General features: G+C 39.4%; 1 protein-coding gene across 2 annotated transcripts in view; it reads right to left on the reverse strand.

The window, feature by feature from the left end:
• The window catches only part of TRUB1 (TruB pseudouridine synthase family member 1), a 33144-nt gene extending 7254 nt beyond the window's left edge, over window positions 1-25890 (reverse strand). Inside the window, exons 1-5 of one of the 2 annotated variants that reach the window (XM_005900282.3) lie at window positions 25572-25890; window positions 21536-21634; window positions 15265-15320; window positions 9396-9477; window positions 1066-1138 (exon numbers count right to left, since the gene is read on the reverse strand). In XM_005900282.3, the coding sequence (XP_005900344.1) occupies window positions 1066-1138; window positions 9396-9477; window positions 15265-15320; window positions 21536-21634; window positions 25572-25863 (602 nt within the window). In that variant the 5' untranslated portion in view covers window positions 25864-25890. The remainder of the gene's footprint in view (window positions 1-1065; window positions 1139-9395; window positions 9478-15264; window positions 15321-21535; window positions 21635-25571) is intronic. The other variant, XM_070363455.1, reaches the window with a different exon arrangement.
• Window positions 25891-26287: the final 397 nt, after the last annotated feature.

Below are 26287 nucleotides of genomic sequence, written 5' to 3' on the forward strand. Positions count from 1 at the left end.
TAACAATGATCTCAGCTGTATTTCCTTGAAACAATGCATTTCCATTGTAATATTCATTTTCACATAAAAGTTACCAAAATGTTTCCAAAGAAAAAATAAGCAAATAATCTACTTAACAGCACTTAACTTTGTGTGATTAAGTGTGATTAGTCCACAAAAATCCTTGGAACAATCACAGGGAAGAAAATCCTAAGACAATTCTTAAATATACAAATGTTTACTATATCTTAACAATAATGATCCAAAATAATGTTTGTTCAGATCCTGCTACAATTTTTAAGTCTTCCCATTTGAGGCAAAATTATAAAGAAACATTTCCCCACAGATATTTCATGTTCTTAAAAAAAAACTAAGATTAAAAAAAAAAAAAAATTCTAAAAGAATTTTTAGTAACATATCCTGACACATTCTATATGCCATTTTTTAAAAAAAGGAAGCAATTTGCTTGAAATTATAATGTGCACAAAAATATGGCTTAAGTGGTAAATCAATATACTTATACTTTTAATAAGTTATAATTCTCATCTGTTTCATTTGTTGCAGAGAATTGTGAAATATAAGATTCTGGGCCCAAAAAGAATGGTCCCAACACCTGACAGGAAGTGTCAACTGGACTCTAAAGCATAACTCTGATGCCTGTACCAGATGGGACTGGTCTCTTTTCCTGCTATTCTGGGAAAAGCAACATGTCTTCTGCTCTCCATAACTGCCCTGATGACTACAGGTAGAATCAGAAAAACCAACAAACCCTGGAAGAGCACAGATGTTAGGCTGGGGCAATACCCAGGGACAAAGGAGACTACATCCTGTGTGTGTATGCGCTGTGCTCTGTCGTGTCTGACTCTTTGTGACCCCATGGTCTGGAGCCCACCAGGCTCCTCTTAAAGACATCAGAGGCTCTGTATCCTATCTGAATCAGGGTCACCTCACTTGATCAGTTGCTAGGTCTAAAACGTGCCTTGCCATAAAGTAAAAGCAAGCCCCTCTCCTTTTTCTTCATTAATACGATGTTAGCCACTGGAAAATAAAATTAAACATTTATTCAAATTCAACAATTGAACTTACAGGGGAGGTACTTGCATTATATTCCCAGTGAATTTCTGTAGAATGCTTTCAATATCTTCTTGTGTTATTTTATCTGCCAAAAATGAACCCAAAAAAGTGACACTAAAACAATCATAGAAGTACATATGCTATTTTCACAGTACTGACAACTCTGAAAATTAAAAAAAATTTTTCAACAAAGCACTTATTACAGTATACATTTTGTAGGTCATATTCTACCTTGTTGAGATGGATAAAATACACAATAATGAGATACAAGGGGGAAAGTCTTATACTGTCCAATATTGAGACTAAATTCAACTTCCTATGTTTCTTTTTTTTTTCCATTAAAAAGAATCCAATCATTTTACGTGCATTTACTACATAGTCACTAGGGCCTTCAGCAGACCTTAGAAAAATGCTGCATTAGCTACAGAAATGGTCCTGAAGTGATCAAAAATAATGTGATGACAAAGTAAGTAGAAAAATACCCACAAAGTTATATCTAAGGTTCTCCAGAGTTCAGATATTATAAATAACTAAACAAGTTATTGAAAGCTATCAAATACCAATCACATTTAAAATTTTACCTGATAGATTTCAAAACTGCTGTATGATTGGCATAGTATGAATTTTCTACACTCACATGTTAACTCTGTCCCCAAATAAAGCTGTATTTATCTGTCTCCTTCCCTCCCTTCACTGCTCTTAGAACTTCAGTCAGGAGTCTGGTCTCAAAAATAAGCCAGTGTAAGAAAGGAAATACACTGGGTGGGTTCGGGTTTTGATGTTATGGAAAATCTGAATGAACTTTTTGGCCATCCCAATACATAACAAAGATTTTATCTGTCTTAAGTCATGTTTCCAGCTTTTGTTTGATACTCTTTCAAACAAAATGATGCACTATTAAAATACGGTTCTCTAATTTTAACAACTGGAAACTAACAACTGAAATTCAACATTTGGGGTTTTCACATATAACTATACAAATTTCATATTCAGTAAAAAAAACTAGGTTACAGAAATATTCTATAACTTCTATAAATTATAGTCAATGGAAAGAAATTAGTCTTCTATTTTCACTCTGTAGGAAATTTACTTGAACTTTTTATCCTGATATATACGTGTTGCATTTGATCTTCTTATTTGAACAATATTAAACAAAAACTACTTATTGTGTTTTGAATTAACTGTACTAACACCAGAATAAAAATTAAAAGACAGCAAGGAACACTGTCCAGATTTTAATATCAGTGCAGCAAGAGAGCTTTAATCTCTGTGTGACCTTGATCCTTATGAGCTAAATATGAACGAAAGACCAGAATCTACGAGACTCAAATAGAAAACACCTACAAAACTCAAAAGAATAGCACCTAGAAGCTCCAAAAAGGTAGAGCTGAAATGCCCATTTTGTTCAAATTGTTTTACAAACAGATGTATCTCATGATATGAATGAGGATCCATGAAAAATGTTTACTCTCTTGAAACATTAAGACATAATTATTGTTGATATTTTAGTTATGCAAGACTTGCAAATCTAGAGAGCCAATGCTACCACCATGCTGGCAGTTGCTGAAAGAAATGCCACTGCTGATAAAATTGCTACAGTTCATAATTTAGTCATCCATACATTTTAAAAATAAGACCAAACAGCTTTCGAGTTCCACCAAGCTGGTCTCTTTACTGACATTTCTGCCAAGGCCAATTCCCCTGTCCTGCCTGGGTGACTCTTTTACTGATATTTTCCCACACAAGGTGATGAGATGTATTCTTTCTCATTCTACTTCTGCCATGGTGTCGCCTTCTCTGACTTAACATCCTAGGCAGGTATGGTTTTGCTGTTCCTGCAATTAATCATTCACAATTTTTAACAGCTATTATATATATATATATATATATATATATATATATACACACACACACACACACACATATACATATACACACACACATATATATATGTAGGTATTATCTCACCAATGGAATTCTAATCTCCTAAAAAGCAAAGATAGCTTTTCTTCTTATATAATGCATACAATTAAGATGGTGCTCGAGACATTCTTGTTGAATTAAATTTGCTGAGGAATAATAGAATCTCAAGGTCAAAAGAGCATTCCTAGTCACCTAGGAATCATTTATTTGATGCTTGAATCACCAGACAGAAAGCCTATGCAGCAAAAAAATTTTCTTATAAAATTCAATGGTTGCTCATGATTAAAAAAAACAAACAAATGGCAAATTAGGAATAGAAAGCAATTTCCTTACTTTGATAAGAAAACTAAAAAGCCTATAGAAAAAAATCTATAAAAATAAGGTACAAAATTTGCGCTTTCAGATAACAAGACTTATTCTAAAACTACAGCAATTAACATAGTTTAGTGTTAACACAAGGGTAAACAGACCAAATGCAACAAGATAGATTCCAAACAAACCCACGCTTATAAGATGCTTGATTTGTGATCCAAGAAACAAGGTAGCGGGAAAAGTGCTGAGTGAACTGGATATCCATACAGAGAAAAACGGTAGACTGTAGATGTAATGTGAAAGGCAACGCAATGAAGCTGCCAGAATGTAGAAAAATATCTTAATGCTTTTGGCATGGGAAAAGTTTTCTTAAACAGGACGCTAAAAAACTAACCATAGACTAAAGTAAAACCAGCAACTTGTTTTCCAAAAGACACAGCTAAGAGAGTTTTGTAAAAGACAAGCTACAGAGAAGATAATATCTGTAACACACGTGATCAAACAGAAGAGCACATATCCAGAGTTTTGGGTTTTTTCCCCCATAAAACTCATACAAATCAATCTTAAAAAAAAAAAAAGTGACTCAATAGCAAGGGAAAGAAGAAACAAAACAAAGAAGTGGGCAAGAGACCTGGACAATAAACAAAGACGGCTTAGTACCCAAAAGACATATGATAATACTGCTGTATCTCACTGTGTGTGTGTGTTGCTCAGTCGCGTCTGACTCTTTGCAACCCCACGGACTGTAGCCTGCCAGGCTTCTCTGTCCATGGGATTCTCCAGGCAAGAATACTGGAGTGGGTTGCCATTCCTTCTCCAGAGAATCTTTCTGACCCAGGAATCAAACCCTGGTCTCCTGCATTGCAGGCAGATTCTTTACTGTTTGAGCTGAATCTCATTAGTAATGAAATTTAAAACCACAATGAAACACCATGACCTACTGACCAGAATGGCCAAAACGAAAAACACTACTCATTACCATGTGTTGCCAAGGATGTGGTACAAGTAGAACGCTTATACACTGCTGGTAGAAATGCAAGGTTGTACAACCACTTTAAGAGTTACTTGGCAATTTCTGGTACAGTAAAATATGCACGTACCCCATGACCCAGCAATTCCACTTGGGTATGTATCAGGGAGAAATTATTGCACATGTCTATCAAAAGACAGGCATAAAATACACATTGCAGCTTTATTCATAAAGTCTCAACCTGGAGTCAACACAAATATCTCAGGACAGAAGAATATGTATGTATACACACACACATCTCTCTACGTATTTTATACAGATGCACATAAATGTATGAGTGTGTGAGTGCTAAGTCACTTTAGTCAGGTCCGACTCTTTGCAACCCTATGGACTGTAGCTTGTCAGCGTTTTCTGTCCACGGGGATCCTCCAGGCAAGAATATTGGAGTGGGTTGCCAAGCCCTCCTCCAGGGGATCTTCCCAACCCAGGGATCGAACCTGCGTCTCTTACATCTCCTGAATTCACAGGTGGCTTCTTTACCACTAATGCTACCTGGAAACCCACATAAGTGTCTATGTACATATACGGGCTTCCCAGGTGGCGCTAGTGGTACAAGAACTCACCCGCCAATGCAGGAGATGTAAGAGAGGCAGGTTCGATCCCTGGGCTAGAAAGATCCCCTGGAGGAGGGCATGGCAACCCACTCTAGTATTCTTGCCTGGAGAATCCCATGGACAGAGGCTTTGCTGGACTACTGTCCAAAGGGTCAGAGAGTCAGACACGACTGAAGCAACTTAGCACATGTACATATACATACTTTTTTTCACACAGGAGCATAGGCAAAGCTATACTATAGTTTTAGGATTATCAGCAAAGCGTTGGACATTAGAATAGTAGTTATATTTAGAAAAGAGAGATGTTACAGTCATTGGGATGGGGCAGGAAGGGGGCTGCTAAGAATTTTTCTTTTTTTTTAAGGATTTAAAAATATTTATTTATATTTTTGCTGTGCCGGGTCTTCATTGCTGCACACAGGCTTTCTTTAATTGTGGCAAATGGAGGCTACTCCCTAGTTGCAGCGCACGGATTTCTTACTGTGGCGGCTTCTCTTGTTCCATGGGCTCTAGGGCGAGTGGGCTTCAGGAGCTGAGGCACGTAGGTTCAGTAGTTGTGGCTCATGGGCTCTGGAGTGTGGGCTCAGTAGTTGTGTCACAAGGGCTTAGCTGCCCCATGCCATGTGGAATCTTCCCAGACCAGGGATCAAACAGGTCATCCCTCACCACAAGGCGGGTTCTTAACAACTGGACCATCAGGGCAGCCCCTCTATTTCTTGACTAGACTGGGAGCTGCATGGATATTTGTTTTGTGATAGTTCATTAAGTTGTAAACTTACACTTTCTTCACTTTCCTTTATTTGCATAATACTTTATAAGAAAAAAGTTTCAGTATAAATAAAAGGTACCATGGGATGACTGATGCCCAGCTACACCCTAGCCCCAATATAGTGTGTGCCTTATTTGTTTAAATGACAACTGGAGACCCAATTCAACTTTTCAGCTTCCTCTAGGATATGTGGGCAAGCCAGACCACAATCTAGGAGGAGCCACTTGCATCAGATACAACATTAGCGGCATCCATTCGAGAAGACTTGGCAACATTCTCTTACGGGACCAAGAGGTGGTGGTGTTTAGAACAGAGAATTAGCAAGAGATGGCGCTTACAGTTTACATATCTTGCCTCCCAGTAACAAAGCCACAGGAGGCACAGAAAAAAGCTATTCCCATCACCAGAGCAGTAAGGCCGTCCCAGAAGCTTGCATATCCAAGACAGCCTGGGAAGCCACGGCCTCAGTGTCCTGAGCTCCCTAAAGAACAGATGAGCACGCTGGAGCTGTGTATCCTCAGAGACACGGGCAGCTGTACCTGAAACGAAATACCTCACTGTGGATGAGAAAAGAGCAGCAGAAGGTAGGAAGATGCTTTGCCTTTCCTGGGACTTCCCTGCAGTCTTTTCAACGCCTCTATCACCAGCCTGGTTTATTCGCACCCGCTAAATACTTTATTCTATATGCCATCCATAGCTCTAAGCACCAAAAACCAAGAGAGACATGGTCTCAGCCCAGCTTAGGAATTAACGTATAAAAATATATTAAATAAGTGGCAAAAAATACTATTTAGAAATAACAGAAGGTGTCAGGATAGAGAATAAAAGGGCCCTATTAATAGGGTTTGAACATTGAGTCTGAGCTAGGGACTCATTTTGTATGGCTAAAAATAGTAATTTGTCTAGATAGGATAAAGTGACCTGAGGTCATTCACGTGCCATTTACTGCATAACCCCTTGTTTTACCCAGATGGTGGCTGTTTTCAACAGGTCAATTAAAAGCTGTATTTTTCATTGCTGTGATGACTGGTGGGTGGCATCAGCAGCAGCACTTAATAGGAGGCCCAGGGATGCCAGACGGCCTGTGGCGTGCACAGGGCGGCACAGCGAGGAGCTGTCCATGCTCTGCACGAGTGCCGGACAGCTGCCAGATGCTCAAGTGGGCGACCTTCTGTTTAGAATTACTTTAGGCTAGAACCGGGCTTCCCTTGTGGCTCAGCTGGTAAAGAAAATCCACCTGCAATGCAGGAGACTGGGGTTCGATCCCTGGGTTGGGAAGATCCCCTGGGGAAGGGAAAGGCTGCCCACTCCAGTATTCTGGCCTGGAGAATTCCATGGCTTGTACAGTCCATGGGGTCGCAAGGAGTCAGACACGACTGAGCGACTTTCACTTCATTTAGGCTAGAATCTAAGTCCATTTTCCACTTAAATACAGAATTTTTTGTACAGTCTTGTTTAGTTGCCAAGTTGCGTCTGACTCCTTTGCGACCCCATGGACTGTAGCCCACCTGCCTCCTCTGTCCATGGGGTTTCCCAAGCAAGAATACTGAAGAGAGTTGCCTTTCCTTCTCCAGGGAATCTTCCAGACCCAGGGATGGAACCTGCGTCTCCTGCACTGCAGGCGGATTCTTTACCACTGAGCCACTGGGGAAGCCCCCAAATCATTCTCTTCTTCAGTTGCTCCCACAAGGGGATACTGAACTTTTCAGTACTGAGTCATGAACACAACACACCTGTCTGCCTGCATTTGACTTGTGGCATTCACAGTGACTGATGTGTAAGTATCTGTTACATATATGTATCTGATTACTCCATGAAGACTTTCGGTGTAGTAATATCTGTGCATTTACACACTGATGTGACTATTTTACTATAAATTACCTTTATTTCTTCTTTATAGTCCATTTACTATAGTACATTGATTTTTTTCTTTTAATGTGTAGGTAGGGAAGAAAACCTCTGAGTTTTATTTCAGCATAATAAAGAAGGCATTACAAAATACCAGTTACAGGTCTTAGGATTAAGTCTCAGAGGGTTGAAAACACAGGTCCTAGTTCTCCATATGACACAAGTTTCTTTACAAGGTAGGTTTTATATTTATTTCCCCCTTGGTACCTGCTGTGCAGCTTAAACAGATGACAAACTATGCTGCCTTACCAAAATTATACAGAAAAATCATGTCAATCAGCAAAACTCTCTGAGCTCTCATTTTCTGGGACTACAAACAGTGTTCAGTCAACTATAGGGAGCTCTCCTTTTGAGGGCCTAAAGAAAGTTGTTTCGTTTCTTATATTCTCAGATTTCAAGACTATAATGAGATGATTTCAACACACTAACATACTTTCCTTAAGGTAAGTAAGGTCGTAAATGATACAATACAAAGGAGAGTTTTTAAAAATTCCAAAATGCTTCAGGGTAGTCCTTCCTACCAGTGTGTATTGAAGTAGTTCATCCCCCTGGTCCTCTTGTAATATCCCTACTCAAAGAACTGCACCATCACATAACAGTTTTAAAACCCAGAAACCTACATCTTTTTTAACAACTTCCTCTCTGTCCCCATCCAACCAACGAGTCTCACCAATTTTACCGCCTCACCATTCTTCTAACTATATATAAACTGACATATAATGTAGGATACTCTGGAAATCTCTGACATCCTCCTAGGCCTCTTTAATCTTACGAGCATTCTGGCTGAAGATTATGGTTGGCTTTCCATTAAGTGGGCATATGCTGTTATTCCATCATCATAATAATAATGATTTCAAGGTTAATTCAACATTTATTTTTTAAAAGACTCAAAATAAATTGGTGATTTTTCTCTTCATTATGGTGCTTGATTAATCATGCAAGATACTAAGCCACATATAAATGTTAACAGGACAAGAGAAGCCATTATGAACAAGGAGAAGGTTGGTCTCTCTACTGGGGGAATATGTAATATACAGTAAGACCACTCAACACAAAAACATAGGGAAGCAGATGTTAGACTGCCTAAAGCTACATTAAAAAAGGTAACATTAAGCACAGGCAAAGAACAAAACAAAACAGAAGGCTTACAAATAATTCAGTTGATGACATAATAATGTAGGTGAACTGACTGTACAAAAACCACAACTGCTGCATTATAAATAGCATAAGCACGATGAGAGTTGCTAGGAAACCACTTCATTTATCTATCCTTTCTTAAAGAAGTAAAAGAAGGGATGGTAGAAAAATTAAAGTGCACCCCAGTGAGTTCTCTTTATTTCCAGAGAAATAGCTTTCCTTTTGCTATATCTTTTTGCATGCTCGAAAAGCACAGGAATAGGATCAGTTTTAAAGTGTGAAACCTAGTACGTTTATTTCAACAGCTACGAGATAATTATATATACCAAAACCAAAACAACAACAACAACGACAAGATGCAGGTAAAATCCAGAAAGAGAATTTCTCTGCTTTGTTTCACCAAAGACTAGGAAAAATGTCCTAAATCCTATCTATTATATAAGTGGTTTTTGCCAAGGGAGTTATTCGGAAGAATTCTGCATGTTAAAAAAAATATTGATTATAGGAAAAGGCAATTACTGCAATTCTTTACTAATAGGCATACCATATAAGCAACAATATGATAAACAATTTCCAACCTTTTTAACCTAAAGAAATGTACTGACAATTAAAATCACCGGAAACATAAGAGGCTTATTTTTAAATTCCAAATTCAGAGAAACTTCCTTTAAATATTAGAAATAAGGACTACATATTATGAGCTTCATACCATACGGTTTCTCTTCTGTTACGTTCCCTGTAGAATCTAGCGTGTCGGTAGCCTTCCCCAGTTCCCCAATGGCAACATATCTCTAGAGGAAGAGACACAAGAGAGGGAAACAGGCCATAAGGTAAAGAACTGTTATGCACGTCTTAAAGCTTATACAGAACCTTACTAATAAACCTAACTGATACAAAATAAAGGCAAAACCAATAGACTGTAACTGCTTGGTTAGTTGTTGATATGTGGGAAGCACTGTATAGAGTGAGGAACATTCACAAACTTTCCAAACCAGCCAACATGACAAGGAAAAATCTGATTTTATTGATAATCATCGCTTATAAATATACAGTTGTTGTTCAGTCACTAAGTTGTTTGCTACCCCATGGACTGCAGCATGCCAGGCTTCCCTGTCCTTCACTATCTCCCGGAGTTTGCTCAAACTCATGTCCATTGAGCTGGTGATGCCATCCAACATTGTACAAAAAGTTTTAAAAATCAGTTTTCTACTGGGTAGTGTAGACTGTGAAGGAAAAATTTTAAATGTACCTAGGAGTAGAGATAATGGTACAATAATCCCCTGCTTAGTCATCACAAGATTCAATATTATGTTGTTATTCAGTCGCTAAGTTGTGTCTGACTCTGTGACCTCATGGACTGCAATAATATTACTCCACATGCAACTAAAATTAATTTTTAATTATTATTTCTTATATGAAATACCAAGCTCAGTCTTAGGAACTTGATTATGCATTTAAACAAAAGCTAAATATGTAAAAACTAGTACAGCAGAGATAATGTACATATGTGTTTCTTGTAAGGAGAAATGGCTATGTCTTAAGCTCTCTGAAAGGATAAAAGTCACTTCTCAGAACTGCTCATTACTCACAAGTGAAGAATTAGATCACTCCTAGTTAACTGAGGATTGTTCTGCTTTCTGTCTTGGATCACACTGGTACTACATATTCTTTATTCTCCTCTCGTTTGGTCAAATTCAAATTTCATTTCGAGGATCACAGGAATTAGCGAGAAAAACGCAAGGAACAGAATTCTCACTGAAAAGAATCGGCAGTTATGTGAGCAGTTTAAGCTGGAGTACTTTGCAGAAATATGAGTTTATTAATGATAAGCTTATTATGCTACCACGCTGAAACATGGTTTTGAATGTCTTCATTAACAAGGAACAGCTCTATACAGTGCATAAAATGTAAGTCCTTCAAAATTTTCAATATAGTACTTATGAAATATAATGAATATTAATAGAGTGTGAAGAAAAGGTGCAAATTGGACGAACCTCTGGAGTAAGTGGATTAGAGATGCTCCAATCTTAGAGAGTTGCTAAGTTTCACAGGAGGAGCTTTATTCAAGTCACACTTCGCAGTTGACACTCATTAGTTAACCTAAAAATGCTTGTGTACACCTGGGGGAAATTACTCTCCTCTGAACACATCTGGGGGGTAACATCTGTAGACCCAGTGATAATACCCGTTCAATGGTTGAAGGGGATACAAAGGCTGCTTTCTGCTGAAATGCTGGCTTTGCCTACAGGCGCTATGGTTTTTCTCCACGTAGACATGAGAGCAGCCTTATACCTGGGAAATGCTAGTTAAGAGCATTTTCATGGCACCAGCAATCTCGTAACAGAACATCAACCCTTCCATGGCTCATCTGGTTTCAAAAGCACATATAAATAACCAACTTTTAATCAGCAATATAGGAAGCTAATAAAGATAACACTCCAAAACCTCATCAAAGCCTGTTACTTCAGGGTCCATCTGCCATCCAGCTTCTCCTGAATGACTGGCTCAAAGAAAGTGTAATTTATGGAAGACAGTAAAGGGACTGTGAATCTATTGCCTTCTTCTGGGTGAGCTATATTCCATACTTAGATCAAGTTAAGTCAAAGGGATGTGTTCACCTAACCCCTAGAATCATTTTACCTGTTGTGTTTCATGCAGAGCCACTTCTGCACATGTTGTAGAACTATTTTTGAGAACCACTATCTATCATTCAATCTCCCGTACTGTAAAAAATTTCTTTTTGACTTTAATACCCAGAGTAAAGTTTCTTCCTTAAATAACTGGCATGCTTCCTCTTTCTCATCAATGTCATATTTTTGCCTAGGCCATCAAAAAGTCAGAGGTAGAAATAAAAGGAATGAAATTAACTGCATTCAAGATTTCCAATAGAAAGTGTTTGAATAAAATTAATGTCTATGGCATCTGTAATCAGAGTGACCCAACAGCCTATAACTCAGGAGAGAGAGATTTGGGGATAGATGAAACACATGGAAACAGTAATAACAATATTTACTGAGCAACTTTTGTGTAACAGGCCCTGTACAGAAAACCTATGTGCTTTTTTTACATAATACACTCAGAACCCCAAAAGAGAATGCAGTGAGAAAAAAATGACTCAAGAGAAAGTTGATCATCGGCACAGCAAAGCCTGACAGACAGGAGAGAAAGCTAATGATAAAGACAGGAAAGGCTCTTTTCTTAAACCTTGCTCTGATCTGACTGGGTAGGAATGCATATAAGGAGTGGTGGTGGTGGTGGTTTAGTTGCCAAGTTGCATCTGACTCTTGCCACCCCATGGACTGTAGCCCACCAGCCTCCTTTGTCCATGGGATTTCCCAAGCAAGAATACTGGAGTGGGTTGCCATTTCCTTCTCCAGGGGATCTTCCAGACCCAGGGATCAAACCCGAGTCTCCTTGCAGGCGGATTCTTTACCTCCCAGCCACCAGGGTGCTCTAAATAATTGCCTTTACAAAATGAAGGCGAATTAATCCAATGGCCTAAAGATTTTAATGAAGAGGTTAGTTCTCTACTTATTAATTGATAGTGTTGCATGAACTGGTATTTAGCACACTGAACAGGATTCTAAGGACGTCTCTTGGTTCAGCAGGAAAGAGTGTTAGGCCCTGTTCCGTTAGCAACCTCTTTCATTAGGACTGGATGGTAAGGCAATGGGGTATATGATACGATTGTTAGCCGAACAATGAGTATCTGCCATCCTGGAACTAGATATCTCTACCCTTGTGGTAACTCCCCTCTAAATATACCAAGACATATTATGGGTCCTGGTCAAAAAAATTTTTTAAGTCACTGCTTAAGAAAAAAGATCTCCAAGATTCTGGCCAGTGTGAAAAACAAAGGCTATTTTTAAAAATTCATTACAGCTTCTAACTACTTTGATAAAAGTGTCACCTTCAACATGAAAGTGAAAGTGAAGTCGCTCAGTTGTGTCCGACTCTTTGCGACCACATGGACTGTAGCCTACCAGGCTCCTCCGTCCATGGGATTTTCCAGGCAACAGTACTGGAATGGTTTGCCATTTCCTTCTCCAGGGGATCTTCCCAAGCCAGGGATCGAACCTGAGTTTCCCGCATAGCAGGCAGACGCTTTACCCTCTGAGCCACCAGGAGCGTTGATACTTAAAGGTAAAATGTAAAAGATTTAATTTTTTAAACAAGTGAGTAAAAGTCACTTAGTCGTGTCCAACTCTTTGCGACCCCACGGATTATATAGTCCATGGAATTCTCTAGGCCAGAATACTGGAGTGGGTAGCCTTTCCCTTCTCCAGGGGATCTTCCCAAACCAGGGATCGAACCCAGGTCTCCTGCATTGCAGGCAGATTCTTTACCAGCTGAGCCACAAGCATGTAATCTAAAATTAAAAGTATAAGAAATACGAACAGCTACCAAGATAATAATAACTCTTACTTTGCAATGGTGAAGTACCCAAGAACTAGGTCTCTATAATAAGATGCACCTGGAGTTTTCTACTTATATTACAGTCATCTGAAGATCAGTGATTTCACTGTATGACATTCAGCTGTCCTAGCTGAATACCAAAACGATTTGTGATAAATAAAATTTAAACAAGAGCCAATGATGTATGTATTTTTCCAGTCATCATACTTCTGGAAATGTGTCTGGAATTTACATGTAAAACCTTTCAAAAACATATAATGTGTTACATGTACTTACGGGTTTTTTTTTAGGTGGGTGGATAATGAATATTTCAGTGAACTTAACACATTTTATCTTGGTGGGGAAAACAAACAAACAAATGCCTTAATGTAAAATATATCTTATGTTTTTATTAAAAAGTGACTTTTCATTGTAAAGATTTTGAAGAATACCAAATAGTATGAAAAAAGAAAATAAAATCATCCATAATCTTGTATCAAAATAACCACGGTTTATATTTTAAAATTAAACATATATTAAGCAATTGGAAAATTCTGTACCAGAAACAGATTCTAACCTCCACATGTCAGGATTTAAATACACTGTTCAAATTACTGTACAACTGTCAAATTCCTCCATTTTGACACAATTGCTATATTCTATGATTTTGGAGATTCTTCCATTTATCTAAGGTATGAAGGTCCTTCCCAACTGAAAAACAGGCTTTTTATGCCAATTAATAACTAAAACGGGATGTTAAAGGCAATAGGTTTTCCAGGGCTTTTCATTTTAAGAAACACTTACTTAGACCTCTGGCCCTGAGAGTCTGGCCCAAGGGCCAGTACCCACCATGAATATGTTCAGAAAATGAAGGTGCTTAGAAACTTATTTAGCAATTTGATATTAATTATATTTTTATAAAAGTCTGCAGTGAAATGGTAAATTTTTTAAATGGTCTTTGACCACATTTTCTTTTCTAAGAAAAAATTTAGAAAGCACCTTGCTGCTTGCTGCTGCTAAGTCGCTTCAGTCATGTCTGACTCTCTGCAACCCCACAGACAGCAGCCCACCAGGCTCCGCTGTCCCTGGGATTCTCCAGGCAAGAACACTGGAGTGGGTTGCCGTTTCCTTCTCCAATGCAGGAAAGTCAAAAGTGAAAGTGAAGTCGCTCAGTCGTGTCCGACTCTTAGCGACCCCATGGACTGCAGCCTACCAGGCTCCTCCGTCCATGGGATTTTCCAGGCAAGAGTACCTGAGTGGGGTGCCATTGCCTTCTCCGAGAAAGCACTTTACCAACTATTTATAACCCGCTTGCAACAAGGGTTTTAAAACAAGTAAAAAGTTTAGTCCAGGAACTTGCTGAAATTCTTCCCTTCCTAATGGATTATTAATCTTCCTTCCACATTTTCCACATTTCCTATCTTCCCCATTTTCACTGGTCCCAAGTCCAAGCTATTATAACCAGCATCTAGCTGCTAATTAGAATACAGATATTATTACCTCTTTTAAAGCTGGAAGAGGCCCAGAGAGGAGAAACACTGACATCTAGACTCATCTCAGGGCTCCTTCCACCTTGCCAGTTCAGTGAGGGTTCTCACTCAAGGCCTAAAGCCCAGGTTTAGAACCCCTCCTGTCCCCACTTAATCCCTCCTCCCTCTCCTATTCAAAGCCTTAAAGATGCTTTTACATGCAGTCAAGGAATGATGTAACATCATCTTTAAGAAGCCCCATTCTTTTAGTTAGTAAACATTTTGTAAACACTGAACAAAACATGTCTTTTGCTGGAAACTGCATGGCTTACCAAATGATATTGTTTCTACAAAAATTCTAAGGTTTAAAAAAAACTAATAGAATTTATGATCTTTAAGTTTTCTTTAAGAAATATAACTATACAAACAAAAAGAAACATACAAAAAACACCCTCACAAAAACTAAACACATATATTTAAGAATTATAGGTACCACAAAGTTTTGCTTCTATAAGTCAAATTTATTTTTCAATTATGAATTTACAGTCTCAATATTTTGAATCTGAGATTTCATGATTATAGACACTGTGATTAATACCCAGGATTGACACTCATTCAAGCAAGTTATACAGTTTATTTTTTAACTGATAAAATCCAACACATAGGCCATTAAGAAAACATTCAAGAAAAACAGAACCATTCCAGTATTCTTACCTTGGACCCTGATAACATACTGGTCAACATTTTTGTTCCCCTTCCAATTCCAACCACTACAAATCAAAGAAAGAGATATTATGATATCCTATTGTGAAAACTAGGTTTTAAAAATATGCTTTATGACATACACTGGGCACAGTTTCCTGGCATATGTAAAGTTAGAAAAGGCACTTATTTAGCATAAAGTCAGGGCTCTTATTACTCCAATCAGTTGAACCTGTCATGCAAGTAAGAAATTCTGAAGTGGGGGTGGGGAGGAGACCTTCTTTCTTTCTCTAAGTGTGAAACATAATATTAGAAACCTCAATCCAGACAATTAGATAACAAAAAGTTTTGAAAAAATCTCCAAGGACTCACTGGAATATTATATGGGCATCAGTGAAAAAAAAATGCTACAGTTAATCTTGGGATGATAAAGTCTCTAACAGAGTTCACTATTAAACAAAGCAAAAGCTATCATCGTAACTAATGAACCATTTAAAGATGATTAGTGCCCAGCAGTATACAATCAAGAAAATAGAAACATAACACATCAACCCAACACAAAGAATAATACAGGGTAAAATATGAGTCTGGAGAGTATATGTTTGCATGGACCAAATAAAAAGTACAATGGCCCACTTGTCTCCTTAATTTCAAACATTATCCTTGTGACAACACATTTCACCAGCCAAAGATGAGAAGATGTAATCATTTCTTCACTTAACAGCAAGCAAAGTTTCATAAGAATTGAAGTATTTCTCATTAGCGGATACAATTTTGTAAAAGAACACATACAATACATCCGTCACAATTCAGAACTATAAGAAACAAAGAGAAATGACTGGCAAGTTGAATGAATTATCATGGATGTTTATGGCAGATATCATCCAGTGAGTTTACCAAGTATCAAATTCTACTCTAAGTGCTTTCCATTTATTAGCTCATTTAATCCTTAAAACAAGAGGATACGATTATCCCTATATGATAGCTGAGGAAACTGAGGCATAAGAGTCTCAGAACTTTGCCCAGTATCTCACAACCAGTAAATGTTGGAATTAAAATTCCAACCAGACTAACAGCAGACCTCCTTCCTTTCATCCCCCTGCCAACTTACTCATCCAGGCTTTCCTCTCACCGCCACCAGCCTAAATCAACCTCTCTGTTCTACATCCTACCTCTTCTTCTCCCAATTCATACCATTTCATTACCATTTCTGAAAACTCCACTGCACAAAGCTCCTGAACCATCCTCAATAGGGTCCCAAAGCCTACAGTACCAACTTCTTAGTAAAGTATTCAAAGTGTGTCCTTTGAAACACAGCGCACATCCCCGTTCCTTCATAAAGTCTATCCCAAAGCCCCTCTCAGCTTCTTTGATAGTCACAGTGGTTCAAGGACTAACATAAAAAGGGTCTGCCTTAGGGATCCTCTGTTGAGCAGAGCACTCTTCAAATAAGAGCACCTGCTGCTGAGGCAAAAACTTTGTATCATAATAACAAAGATTCGATTCAATTTTATTCCATTCAAGAAACCCCAATCAATATTTTGCAAGCAGCTACCAGGCACTCCATCCCAAGAACACTTTTAATGGAATAGCACATATCCTGACTTTGAAAGGGCTTATAATCTCGTGGGCAAAATACAATACAGACGAGGGAAACTGCAAGTGCTCAAAAAAATAAAAAAAGGTTGCCTGAATTAATGAAAGAATAACATTAAATAACAATACAACAGTACATGATTGTGTCAAAATGAACACAGGGATGATAACTACTGTAGGAGGTCACTCTAAATGGCAACAGAGTCCAGAGAATGCTTCGTTGAGGCCTTCAGAGTTAGGCCTTAAAGGACGTACAGGATTTGAACATGCAGACAAGAGAGAAGCGTGTTCTAAAAAGGAACAAATTGACAAATTCTCAGACACAAGGATGAGCACAGTGGCTTTATCAACCAGAATGCAGGGTTAAGAGCAGGCTGATGTGTCTGACTCTATCATAGTGAAAAGGCTGGACTGATGACGATTTCTCTGCTGGCTCAGTGATCCACAGTAGACAAGAAGGCATCTGAGAGTAACCCAGCTCGTACACGTATACAGTCTCCTGTGTCAAGCGCTCAACTGCTTCTGACTCTTTGCGACCCCGCCAGGCTCCTCTGTCCATGGGGATTCCCCAGGCAAGAATGCTGGAGTGGCTTGCCATTTCCTCCTCCAGGGGATTTTCCCAACCCAGGGACTGAAGCCATGTCTCCTGTGTCTCCTGAACTGTAGTTGGATTCTTTACCCGCTGAGCTACCGGGAAAGCCCAGAGTATATATAAAAAAGCTGAATTAAAAAAATCTACACAGACAAAAAGCTAGGGAGAAATATAACCACAATGTTGACAATAATTATTGCTGGAAGGTGGATACTTTTTACTTTCAACTTGATGTTTTCTTGTATTTTCTAACCTTTTTCACCATAATTTTCTAAGTTTTAAAGTTAAACTTCAAAATAGTATATCAAAACTTAGTTCCGTTTTAAGTAATTTATACTGAATATCACCTTCCTACTGCTTGTGCAACAAATTACCAACAGAGTGGTTTAAAACAACACAAACTTTTTATCCTACAGTTTTGGAGGTCAGAAATCTGAGGTGGCTTTTACTATGGTAAAAATCACAGGGTCAACACACTGCCTTCTTTTCTGGAGGCCCGAGGGGAGAACCTTTATCTAGAGGCTTCCCAGGGGAAGTTCCTTGCCTTTTCCAGTTTCTGGAGGCTCTTTATCTTCCTTGGCTCAGGACCCCCTTCCTCATCAAGGCCAGCAATCGCATCACTGCAATCTCTGCTTCCATTGCCACATCTTCTCTGACACTCTTCTGCCTTCTCTTCCAATTTAAAGACCCATGTGATTACGCTGGATCCACCAGGATATTCCAGGATATCTCTTAAAGTCAACTGATCAACAACATTAATTCCATGTGCAACTTCAACACATCCTTGTTATGTAACCTAACATATTTATAGGTTCTGGAGACTGGGGCATGGACATCTTTAGCAAAGTCATTATTCTGCTTACCACAGCATTTTTCAGAATTTTGTAAGCCCTCTTTATAGAAATATATATGCTTTATATAATATATATGTATTATATGTAATAATTATTTAATATTTGAAAACATTTTATAAATATTTCTAGTACTTATATAAAATATAGATTAACAGAATTATAAACCTGAATTTCATATTATATTTTAAATTGTCAGCTAAATTCTTAAATCTTTACCATCAATATTTCCCCCTAAAAACAGCAAAAACAGCCTAAAATGTTGAAAGTAAAAGTATATTTTTCTACTAGGTCCAGTTTTGTTAAAAACAACAACAATACAAAAAACCCCTTTTACAAAGCTCTTCACAGGGTAGAGTATATATCAGTATACTATAGACATTTCCTAAGATATTTCAATAAACCTTCTGAGAATTATAGTAGATGTTATCACTTTTTAAGAGATAAACTGAAATTCTGGGAGGTTACAGGATTTGCTCAGGGTGTACGTACTTAGTAAATAAAGTAGCCAGTATACAACTCATGATGATTACAGCCCAGTGTTCATTTTACCATACACCAAAAATCAACTTTGCTTAACAGTCTGTAGAATTTAGACAACAAACTTCCCTTATTCTGTGACTAAATGTCTACTTTTTAAAAAAACTATTCTCAATAGAAATCACAGGTATTAAGAAAAAAGTTAATAATTTTGACATATGAACACACTATATCATCATTGAAGGACACGTGTGATCAAATATAAATTAAGCCTCCAAATAGAAAATTATTTCCAATGCAATTTCTTCCACTCACACAAATCTCTAACAAATGCCACCCTTTCACAATATTAAAATGGAAGCTTTCAACAAGATCCCTTAGATTTAGGGTAAAAAATAAACTTCTTTACTCAGTACCCTGAATATTACTATTTTCTGCATGCCAATGATTAACAACAATCATAAATTAATACAATTGGTCTATTCATAAATAAGTGCACATTTTATCCCCTTTCTTCTTGGACTTCTATTCTTGCTTTAGAAAGGGACTTCCCAGGTGGCTCAGTGCTAACAAATCCACCTGCCAGTGCAGGAGACACAGGAGACACGAGTTCAATCCCTGGGTTGGGAAGATCCCCTGGAGGAGAAAATGACAACCCACTCCAGTATTCTTGCTTGGAGAATCCCATGGACAGAGGAGCCTGGTGGGCTACAGTCCATGGGGTCACAGTCAGACACCACTGAGCGACTGAGCATGCATGGACGCCTTAGGAAATGGAAGGCTGTAATAGGCGTCAACTCAAGAAGAGCTGAACTGATAAGAAGCATGAACCCACTTCTGGAAGCAATGGTAAAGAATGCTGTGGTTGATTAGTAATCTCTGCTGTGGACATGGGGAACAAAGGCAGGAGTGCCAGCTATTTGCCATCCCAGGTTAGGGCAGAGACTTTAACACTCAGCACATCCAGTTCAACTCTTGATCTCACCACTCACTAACCATGGGACCTCACATACAATAAGTGCTCAATAAATGACTATCAATTATTATGGTCAGAAACAGTAGTTAAGGTGTCCGAATTTGCCTATTCAAGTCTTCTAACTCAGGAAAATGAATTTTCATGTGTTTTAACCTCAAGTAAAGATGTTTCTGCCAACATGCATCACATAAAACCTGTAAATTTTAGAAAATGCAAATCATATACTGTTTCCAATTTTCTTGAAAAATATAATTTTATTCACCAATTTTATCCTTTTCTTCTAAATAAGCATCCATTTCCTTTGGCTGGCTTAGATCAGGTTTGTTTTTATTTGCATCTAATTTTAGCTCTAATAAAATGGATTGGATGCTGTAACACAGTATTTTTCAAAGCATGAGTCACATTCCATTAGGGCAGCATGAAATCAATTTAGGGGATTATGATCAACATTGTAAAAAAAAAAAATGGAATAGAGTAAAATAAAAAACACCAGGGCATGTAAAAAGGTAGGCTTGTTTAATAAAAGTTTGTTTCTAGTATGTGGGGCAGGGGGAAATAGGGAGAATTCCAAATGTGTATTTCTGTGACTATGGATACAGTTATAAAAAGGTATCTAAAAACATACCCCATCCTGCGGATACACACTTTAGCAGTCTAAAAAGAAAGACTTCAGGATCTCTGCATGTGTGCTAAGTCATTTCAGTCGTGTCTGACTCTGCGACCCTCTGGACTGTTGCCTGCCAGGCTCCTCTGTCCATGGGATTCTCCAGCCCAGAATACTGGAGTGGGCTGCCATTCCCTCCTCCAGAGGGTCTTCCCCACCCAGAGACTGAACCTGCATTTCCTGCAGATCCTGCACTGCAGGCGGATTCTTCACCACAGAGCCACTGGGGTGTTCCCTCAGAACCTCTACTAGATGCAAAAAAAAAAAATACAAATTAAAGAGGTGGAAGAAAAAGGGCAAATGACTCTTCTCCCCTCAATCAATTCGATCCATCTTCTCCCACACGCAGGAAGACGATCAACTACTGTTCCCAAGAGAAAGTGACTTCCTCTGAGTAACTGTAAGGTTCATTTTCTGAAGATACAGGCAAAAAAACAAAAAGAGTCATATACTGTGTCAGGAGTCCCCAAGACTCTCCCACGCTGAAAGATTCACCCATGGCTAAGATTTATCTACAGTGACATCCTAAGTTTACACAGCTGGATCCTGTTTCCTTCCATAACTGAAAAAGGAATAACATGTGTACAATGATCCTGCTCAAGGGAGCCCATTGGAAACCCAGCATCCATAGTTTTTATTGGAGGGGATGAGAGGAATGGTCATCCATGCACCCTCTCACTGCATGGTAGGACAAAAATCTCAGACTCCAAGACGGACAGCAGGTGTCCAGCATAAACCACACTGTTTACACAAACCACGGAGGCACACCAAACCACGCTTATCGGATGGGGAAGGGTGGGTTCAACCCCAAATCCAGGTCCCCAGATGCAGGCAGGCCTTCAGAAAGATAGTGAACTCAGGCCTGCTGTGTTAATTCTTTTCTGCAGATACAAATCCTTTCTCAAGGTCCAACCACACTCCACAGACGAAAGTGGCTATTTCTAATAGCCTTCTATACCTTGTAGAAGGGCTTCTTGAGAAGCTGGCACTATAAATCTAGTAGATTTGAAATATTTCAAGTAGACTGAAAATGACATGGCTTTAGTCAATTTTGTCTGTTCTTAATCAATATTGCTTTCTAATATAAGTGGCAGTTACATCAAATTTCCATTCATATCTCTTACCCAGGACTCCTCGGGCTGCACTGTCTAGAGTCCCTCCATGCCCAATTTTCAAAGTCTGCTTTTTCCTCTTGGTCCATTCTGGAGAAGGCATTCCAGCTTCTTTAAGAGTAATTGGGATTAAAAAAAAAAAAAGGTAATTACTTAGAGAAATGAAGTACAGTCTCCATTACTATAGGATGAGGCAGTGTGGATGGAGTACCCAAAACAAATAAAAAGTATTGTACAAACTTAATATATTAAGGTTATAGGAACTAACTCATTTGAAAAGACCCTGATGCTGGGAAAGACTGAAAGCAGGAGAAGAAAGGGACAACAGAGGATGAGATGGTTGGATGGTATCACCAACTCGATGGGCTTGAGTTTGAGTAAGCTCCGGGAGTTGGTGATGGACAGGGAGGCCTGGCGTGCTGCAGTCCATGGGGCCGCAAAGAGTTGGACACGACTGAGTGACTGAACTGATAACAACATTACTGACAAAGAACAGACTTTAAACTATACAGACACTATCTAAATTACAAAGAAATAGTATTCCCAAATTAGTTGTCGAAAACCTAGAACTCATTTTGCAAGGGAAAAAAAAATTTTTTTAACTGAGTAAATATCCACACTAATCCACAAAGATCCAGTAAAGTCCTGGCAGTAGTGGGCTGGTAGATGGAGGATGATGAGAAGAAGTTTTTACACAGGCAGCTAGTTTTAAAAGTCCTCAATTCCACCTCTAAAATCTCTCTTGTTCCCTGGTGTTCTCTGCTGGTCACTCCAGCTACCTAAACATTTGGAGTATATCTCATTCAGGGTTACTTCTGAGAACACTAAGTCCCCAAACTATCTGTATATCTGCCCTCCTCTCCTAGTCAAAAGTCACCAATTGCTTAAAGAAGCTAATCTCACCAAAAGGTTACATGGGAAGAAGGTAACAGTTTAAGATGCCACTTATACGCCAAAGCATTTAGATTTTAAATAGAGACCAGGAAAAAAAACAAAAGATGCCAGCCTGGCCAATCTCATATTCCTATTGTAAAGAATAAAATGAAATAATGCTACCTGAATGTGCTTTAAAAACTCAAAGCTCTATACCAATATGCTGTTATCATCATCTTCATGGTATATAACAATATATTGAGAGAATACTAGCTACTGGACTTCAGATGAGAATGGAGAGAGAAGCAGGAAGAGCTGTATTGATCTGTATCCTTCCAAACCCATAAAACTTTCCTTACTTCCCAGGTGACACTAGTGAGAAAGAGCTTGCTTGCCAATGCAGGAGATGTAAAAGGCCAGGGTTTGATCCCTGGGTTGGGAAGATCCACTAGAGAAGGAAATGGCTACCCACTCCAGCATTCTTGCCTGGAGAACCTATGGACAGAGGAGCCTGGTGGGCTACAGTCCATAGGGTTGCAAAGAGTCCCACACAACTGAAGCGACTGAGCATGCATGCCTTACCACTGACACAGAGAAGATGGGAAACAGAGTACAAGAAACTGAAAAGCAAGGACAGAGCAAGGTAAGGAGAGAAGGCAGAGCAACAATGGAGAAGCCAGGTGAAAAGGCCAAAAGGATGTGCCGGGCTGTAATCACCACTTAATTACCACCTTAGTGAGTTAGAGGAGAAGGCGATGGCACCCCACTCCAGTACTCTTGCCTGGAAACTCCCATGGATGGAGGAGCCTGGTAGGCTGCAATCCATGGGGTCGCTAAGAGTCGGACACGACTGAGCGACTTCCCTTTGACTTTTCACTTTCATGCATTGGAGAAGGAAATGGCAACCCACTCCAAAGTTCTTGCCTGGAGAATCCCAGGGACGGGGGAGCCTGGTGGGCTGCATCTATGGGGTCGCACAGAGTCGGACACGACTGAAGCGACTTAGCAGCAACAGCAGCAGTCAGTTAGAACTCCGGTGTCTGGAACACGATCCTAATGTTACTCTCTGATTATGACGTCACCATGCTTGGAAAGATATGATGATATGCTTTAACATGAACTGTAAGGCTAGGCCTAGACTTCAAACCCTTCACCTTGACCTGTAACCCATTATGACTCTCTCATACTGTACTTATAGAAACATTTTGGGAACTCTTTGTATTTTTAACTTAACAGTGCTTGGAGAACGGAGGCCCTAAAGTTTACTGTCTTCCCTTTGTGCTTTTCCCTTTTTCCAAGTTTGACGATACCTGACCTCTACTATGTTGGAATCTGGTTCACCCCACTGGCATCAAGGATGAATATTTACTAAGATCTTTTCTAGCTATAAAATTCTGCTATGTTTTAGGCCTTGAAGGATTCAAAAAGACAGAAGAGCAGAGATTTTAGTGCCAGATGAATCAGTTAAAGGCAAGGAATATTAATAAGGGCCATGACAACTGACTGTGGCCTAAATCAGCAATTGTCAAACCTGGCTGGCATTAGAATGTTGTGTTCTGGAATCTGTATCTTTAAGAGAACCTTCCAGGTAAATTCTGACAACGAGTCAGAATAGCATTTAGAAAGCCCTGGTCTAGCTAACATAAATATCGAATTGGCCAATCACAAGCAATATAGAGATGGAGAATAATCAGAATGTCTACTTCTCAGTGAGTGGTTTCCAGAAGACAGTTCAGCAACAGCACGGAAACAATCAATTTTAACTAAGTTTCAACAAGAAATTTCAGTTCCTGGAGACCGATTAACCAGAAAGCCAGGCTATGGCTTTAATCCTATGAGAAATCCTATGAGAAACCCATCTAAAAGAAAGAACAGAAATTATTACTTTGAGGAACAAAAAAGCCATAGCTTAGCTAACAAATAAGGCCAAAGGAAACCAATTCTATGACGGAATCAACTCCATGACGACACCACAAAGCTTGTCCCTGATGTAATTACCTCCTTCAACATCCTTACAGATAACAAAGTATAATGAAAGTATTAACAAAAGAATGAGCAGATATAACACAGGTATTAAATATCTTCAGGAATTTACCAACTAACATCTGAACCTGTAATGTGTCAGTTTTAATTAACAAATTCCTACCAGAATACTTTGTTTTTGCAATAAAAAGGGAAGCAGTAACATTTGCCAGGGGACACTATTCAAAGAAGAAATTTCCTGTACTGATTTGATGGAAAAATAAGGAAGGGCCAGACTCTGGAGGGCCTTGAAAAGCTAGTTAAATAGTTTTATCACCAAAGGCTACAGAAATTACTGCTATGAGCTCAGTTAAGGAGGAGTTGGTGTCTTTCAGATCTGGCTTACTGCAGGTGTCAAAAAAACTAAAAGTTCCTTGATTTCACTGTATGAAACGAACTACTGGATTGACAAACTGAGAGATCCTTTAGAATTTTCTAATATTCTCCCAGTGTATATAAAGAAACAAACAAACAAAAAGAATGCTCTTAGAAGTGACCAAATTATAGTGTTCAACAAAATGTGGTCCATAGACTGCTTACACCAAAATCATTGGGAGCAACAGTTTAAAGATGGACTTTCCTAAAAACACCCCATACCCTCAGAATCACTATCTCTGAAAGGGTAAGGATTAGAATCTGTATCTGTGCAAGGGACTTTAAATAATTCTTATGTCCACTCTGTGAAAAACAGTGTTAAGACTTGGTTAAGTAATATCTACATTTCCAACATATTTTTAAGAAAGCAGCTTTGGAGTGTAGAGAGCCAGTGATTCATTTGGGTACAGTTCACTTATGTGAGCCAAACAAAAGGTTTCTGAGGGATTAGATTACAGAAAATTGGTCTGCATGCCCAACAGCAGAAGTTTATTTGTGGGTGTGTAGGTTTTGTTTTTTGTGTTTTTTTTTTTCTTGTTTTTTTTTTTTTCCCTTGAGAACGACAACTGCCAACTAGACTACAGGAGTTCACGTTAGGACAAGTCCTAGCCGGAGATGCTCCAGATTTCTGTCCAGAGTTTACACAGTGGTCGTTCTCCCTTTCCCTTCCTTTTATCACTTGAGCCTTGAAAGGGCAAAAAGCCTAGCATGCTCCGTGCAGCTTCCGCTCTCACGGCGACCGCATGGCCTCCGCCTGGTCCCCACCCGGCTGCAGTACCTGCCAGCAGCTTCTCCTTCAGCCGATTCAGCAACTCGGCTGAAGTGGGCCCTTTGGGCTTGTGCACAGCGAACACGCCGCTCAGGGACAACAGCTTAGTAGCCAACGCGGGCTTGGAGACCCTGGCCTCGGATCCGGTCCTGGCCGCGGCCGCAACCGCCGCGGCTGCAGCCATCGCTGAGGATGTGGCGGCCGTTGCTGCAGCTGTCCCTGCACTTTCGGGGACTGGGGCTGGGTCTGCTTTCAGAAAGGACGACAACACCACCGCCGCCGCCGCCTCAGCAGCTGCCATGCTTTTGTAGTCCAGACCGGTTTTTTATCTTGGAGTCGCACGCTAATGACGTAACAAGGAGCGCGCCCGACATCCCTCCTGCCTTTCCCTTGCTTCGAAGTTACCCGGGTGGGTGGAATCGCAAGGGCTTGCGGGAGTTGTAGTCTTTGGTTTTCTCGTGCTGGCTGAGAGTCTCTGACCCTTCTGAGGGCTCTGATGGAGTAGTTTTTCTTCTATCATCCTGTTTGCTTGTTAAGTAGGGTTAATTCGGTGCCGCACGTGTAATTCACAGTTTCCGAACCCAAACACCAAGGCTGTGTAGATTTTCGGCGAGAAATATCTTCACATCTCTCCACCATCCCTTTCAAGAATTAAGTAGACCCAGCATCCAAGAACAGAAAGTTCAGTTCAGTTCAGTCGCTCAGTCGTGTCCGGCTCTTTGCGA

This window comes from Bos mutus, chromosome 26 (genome assembly GCF_027580195.1).
Source record: "Bos mutus isolate GX-2022 chromosome 26, NWIPB_WYAK_1.1, whole genome shotgun sequence".
In the NCBI taxonomy this organism is placed as follows: Eukaryota; Metazoa; Chordata; class Mammalia; order Artiodactyla; family Bovidae; genus Bos; species Bos mutus.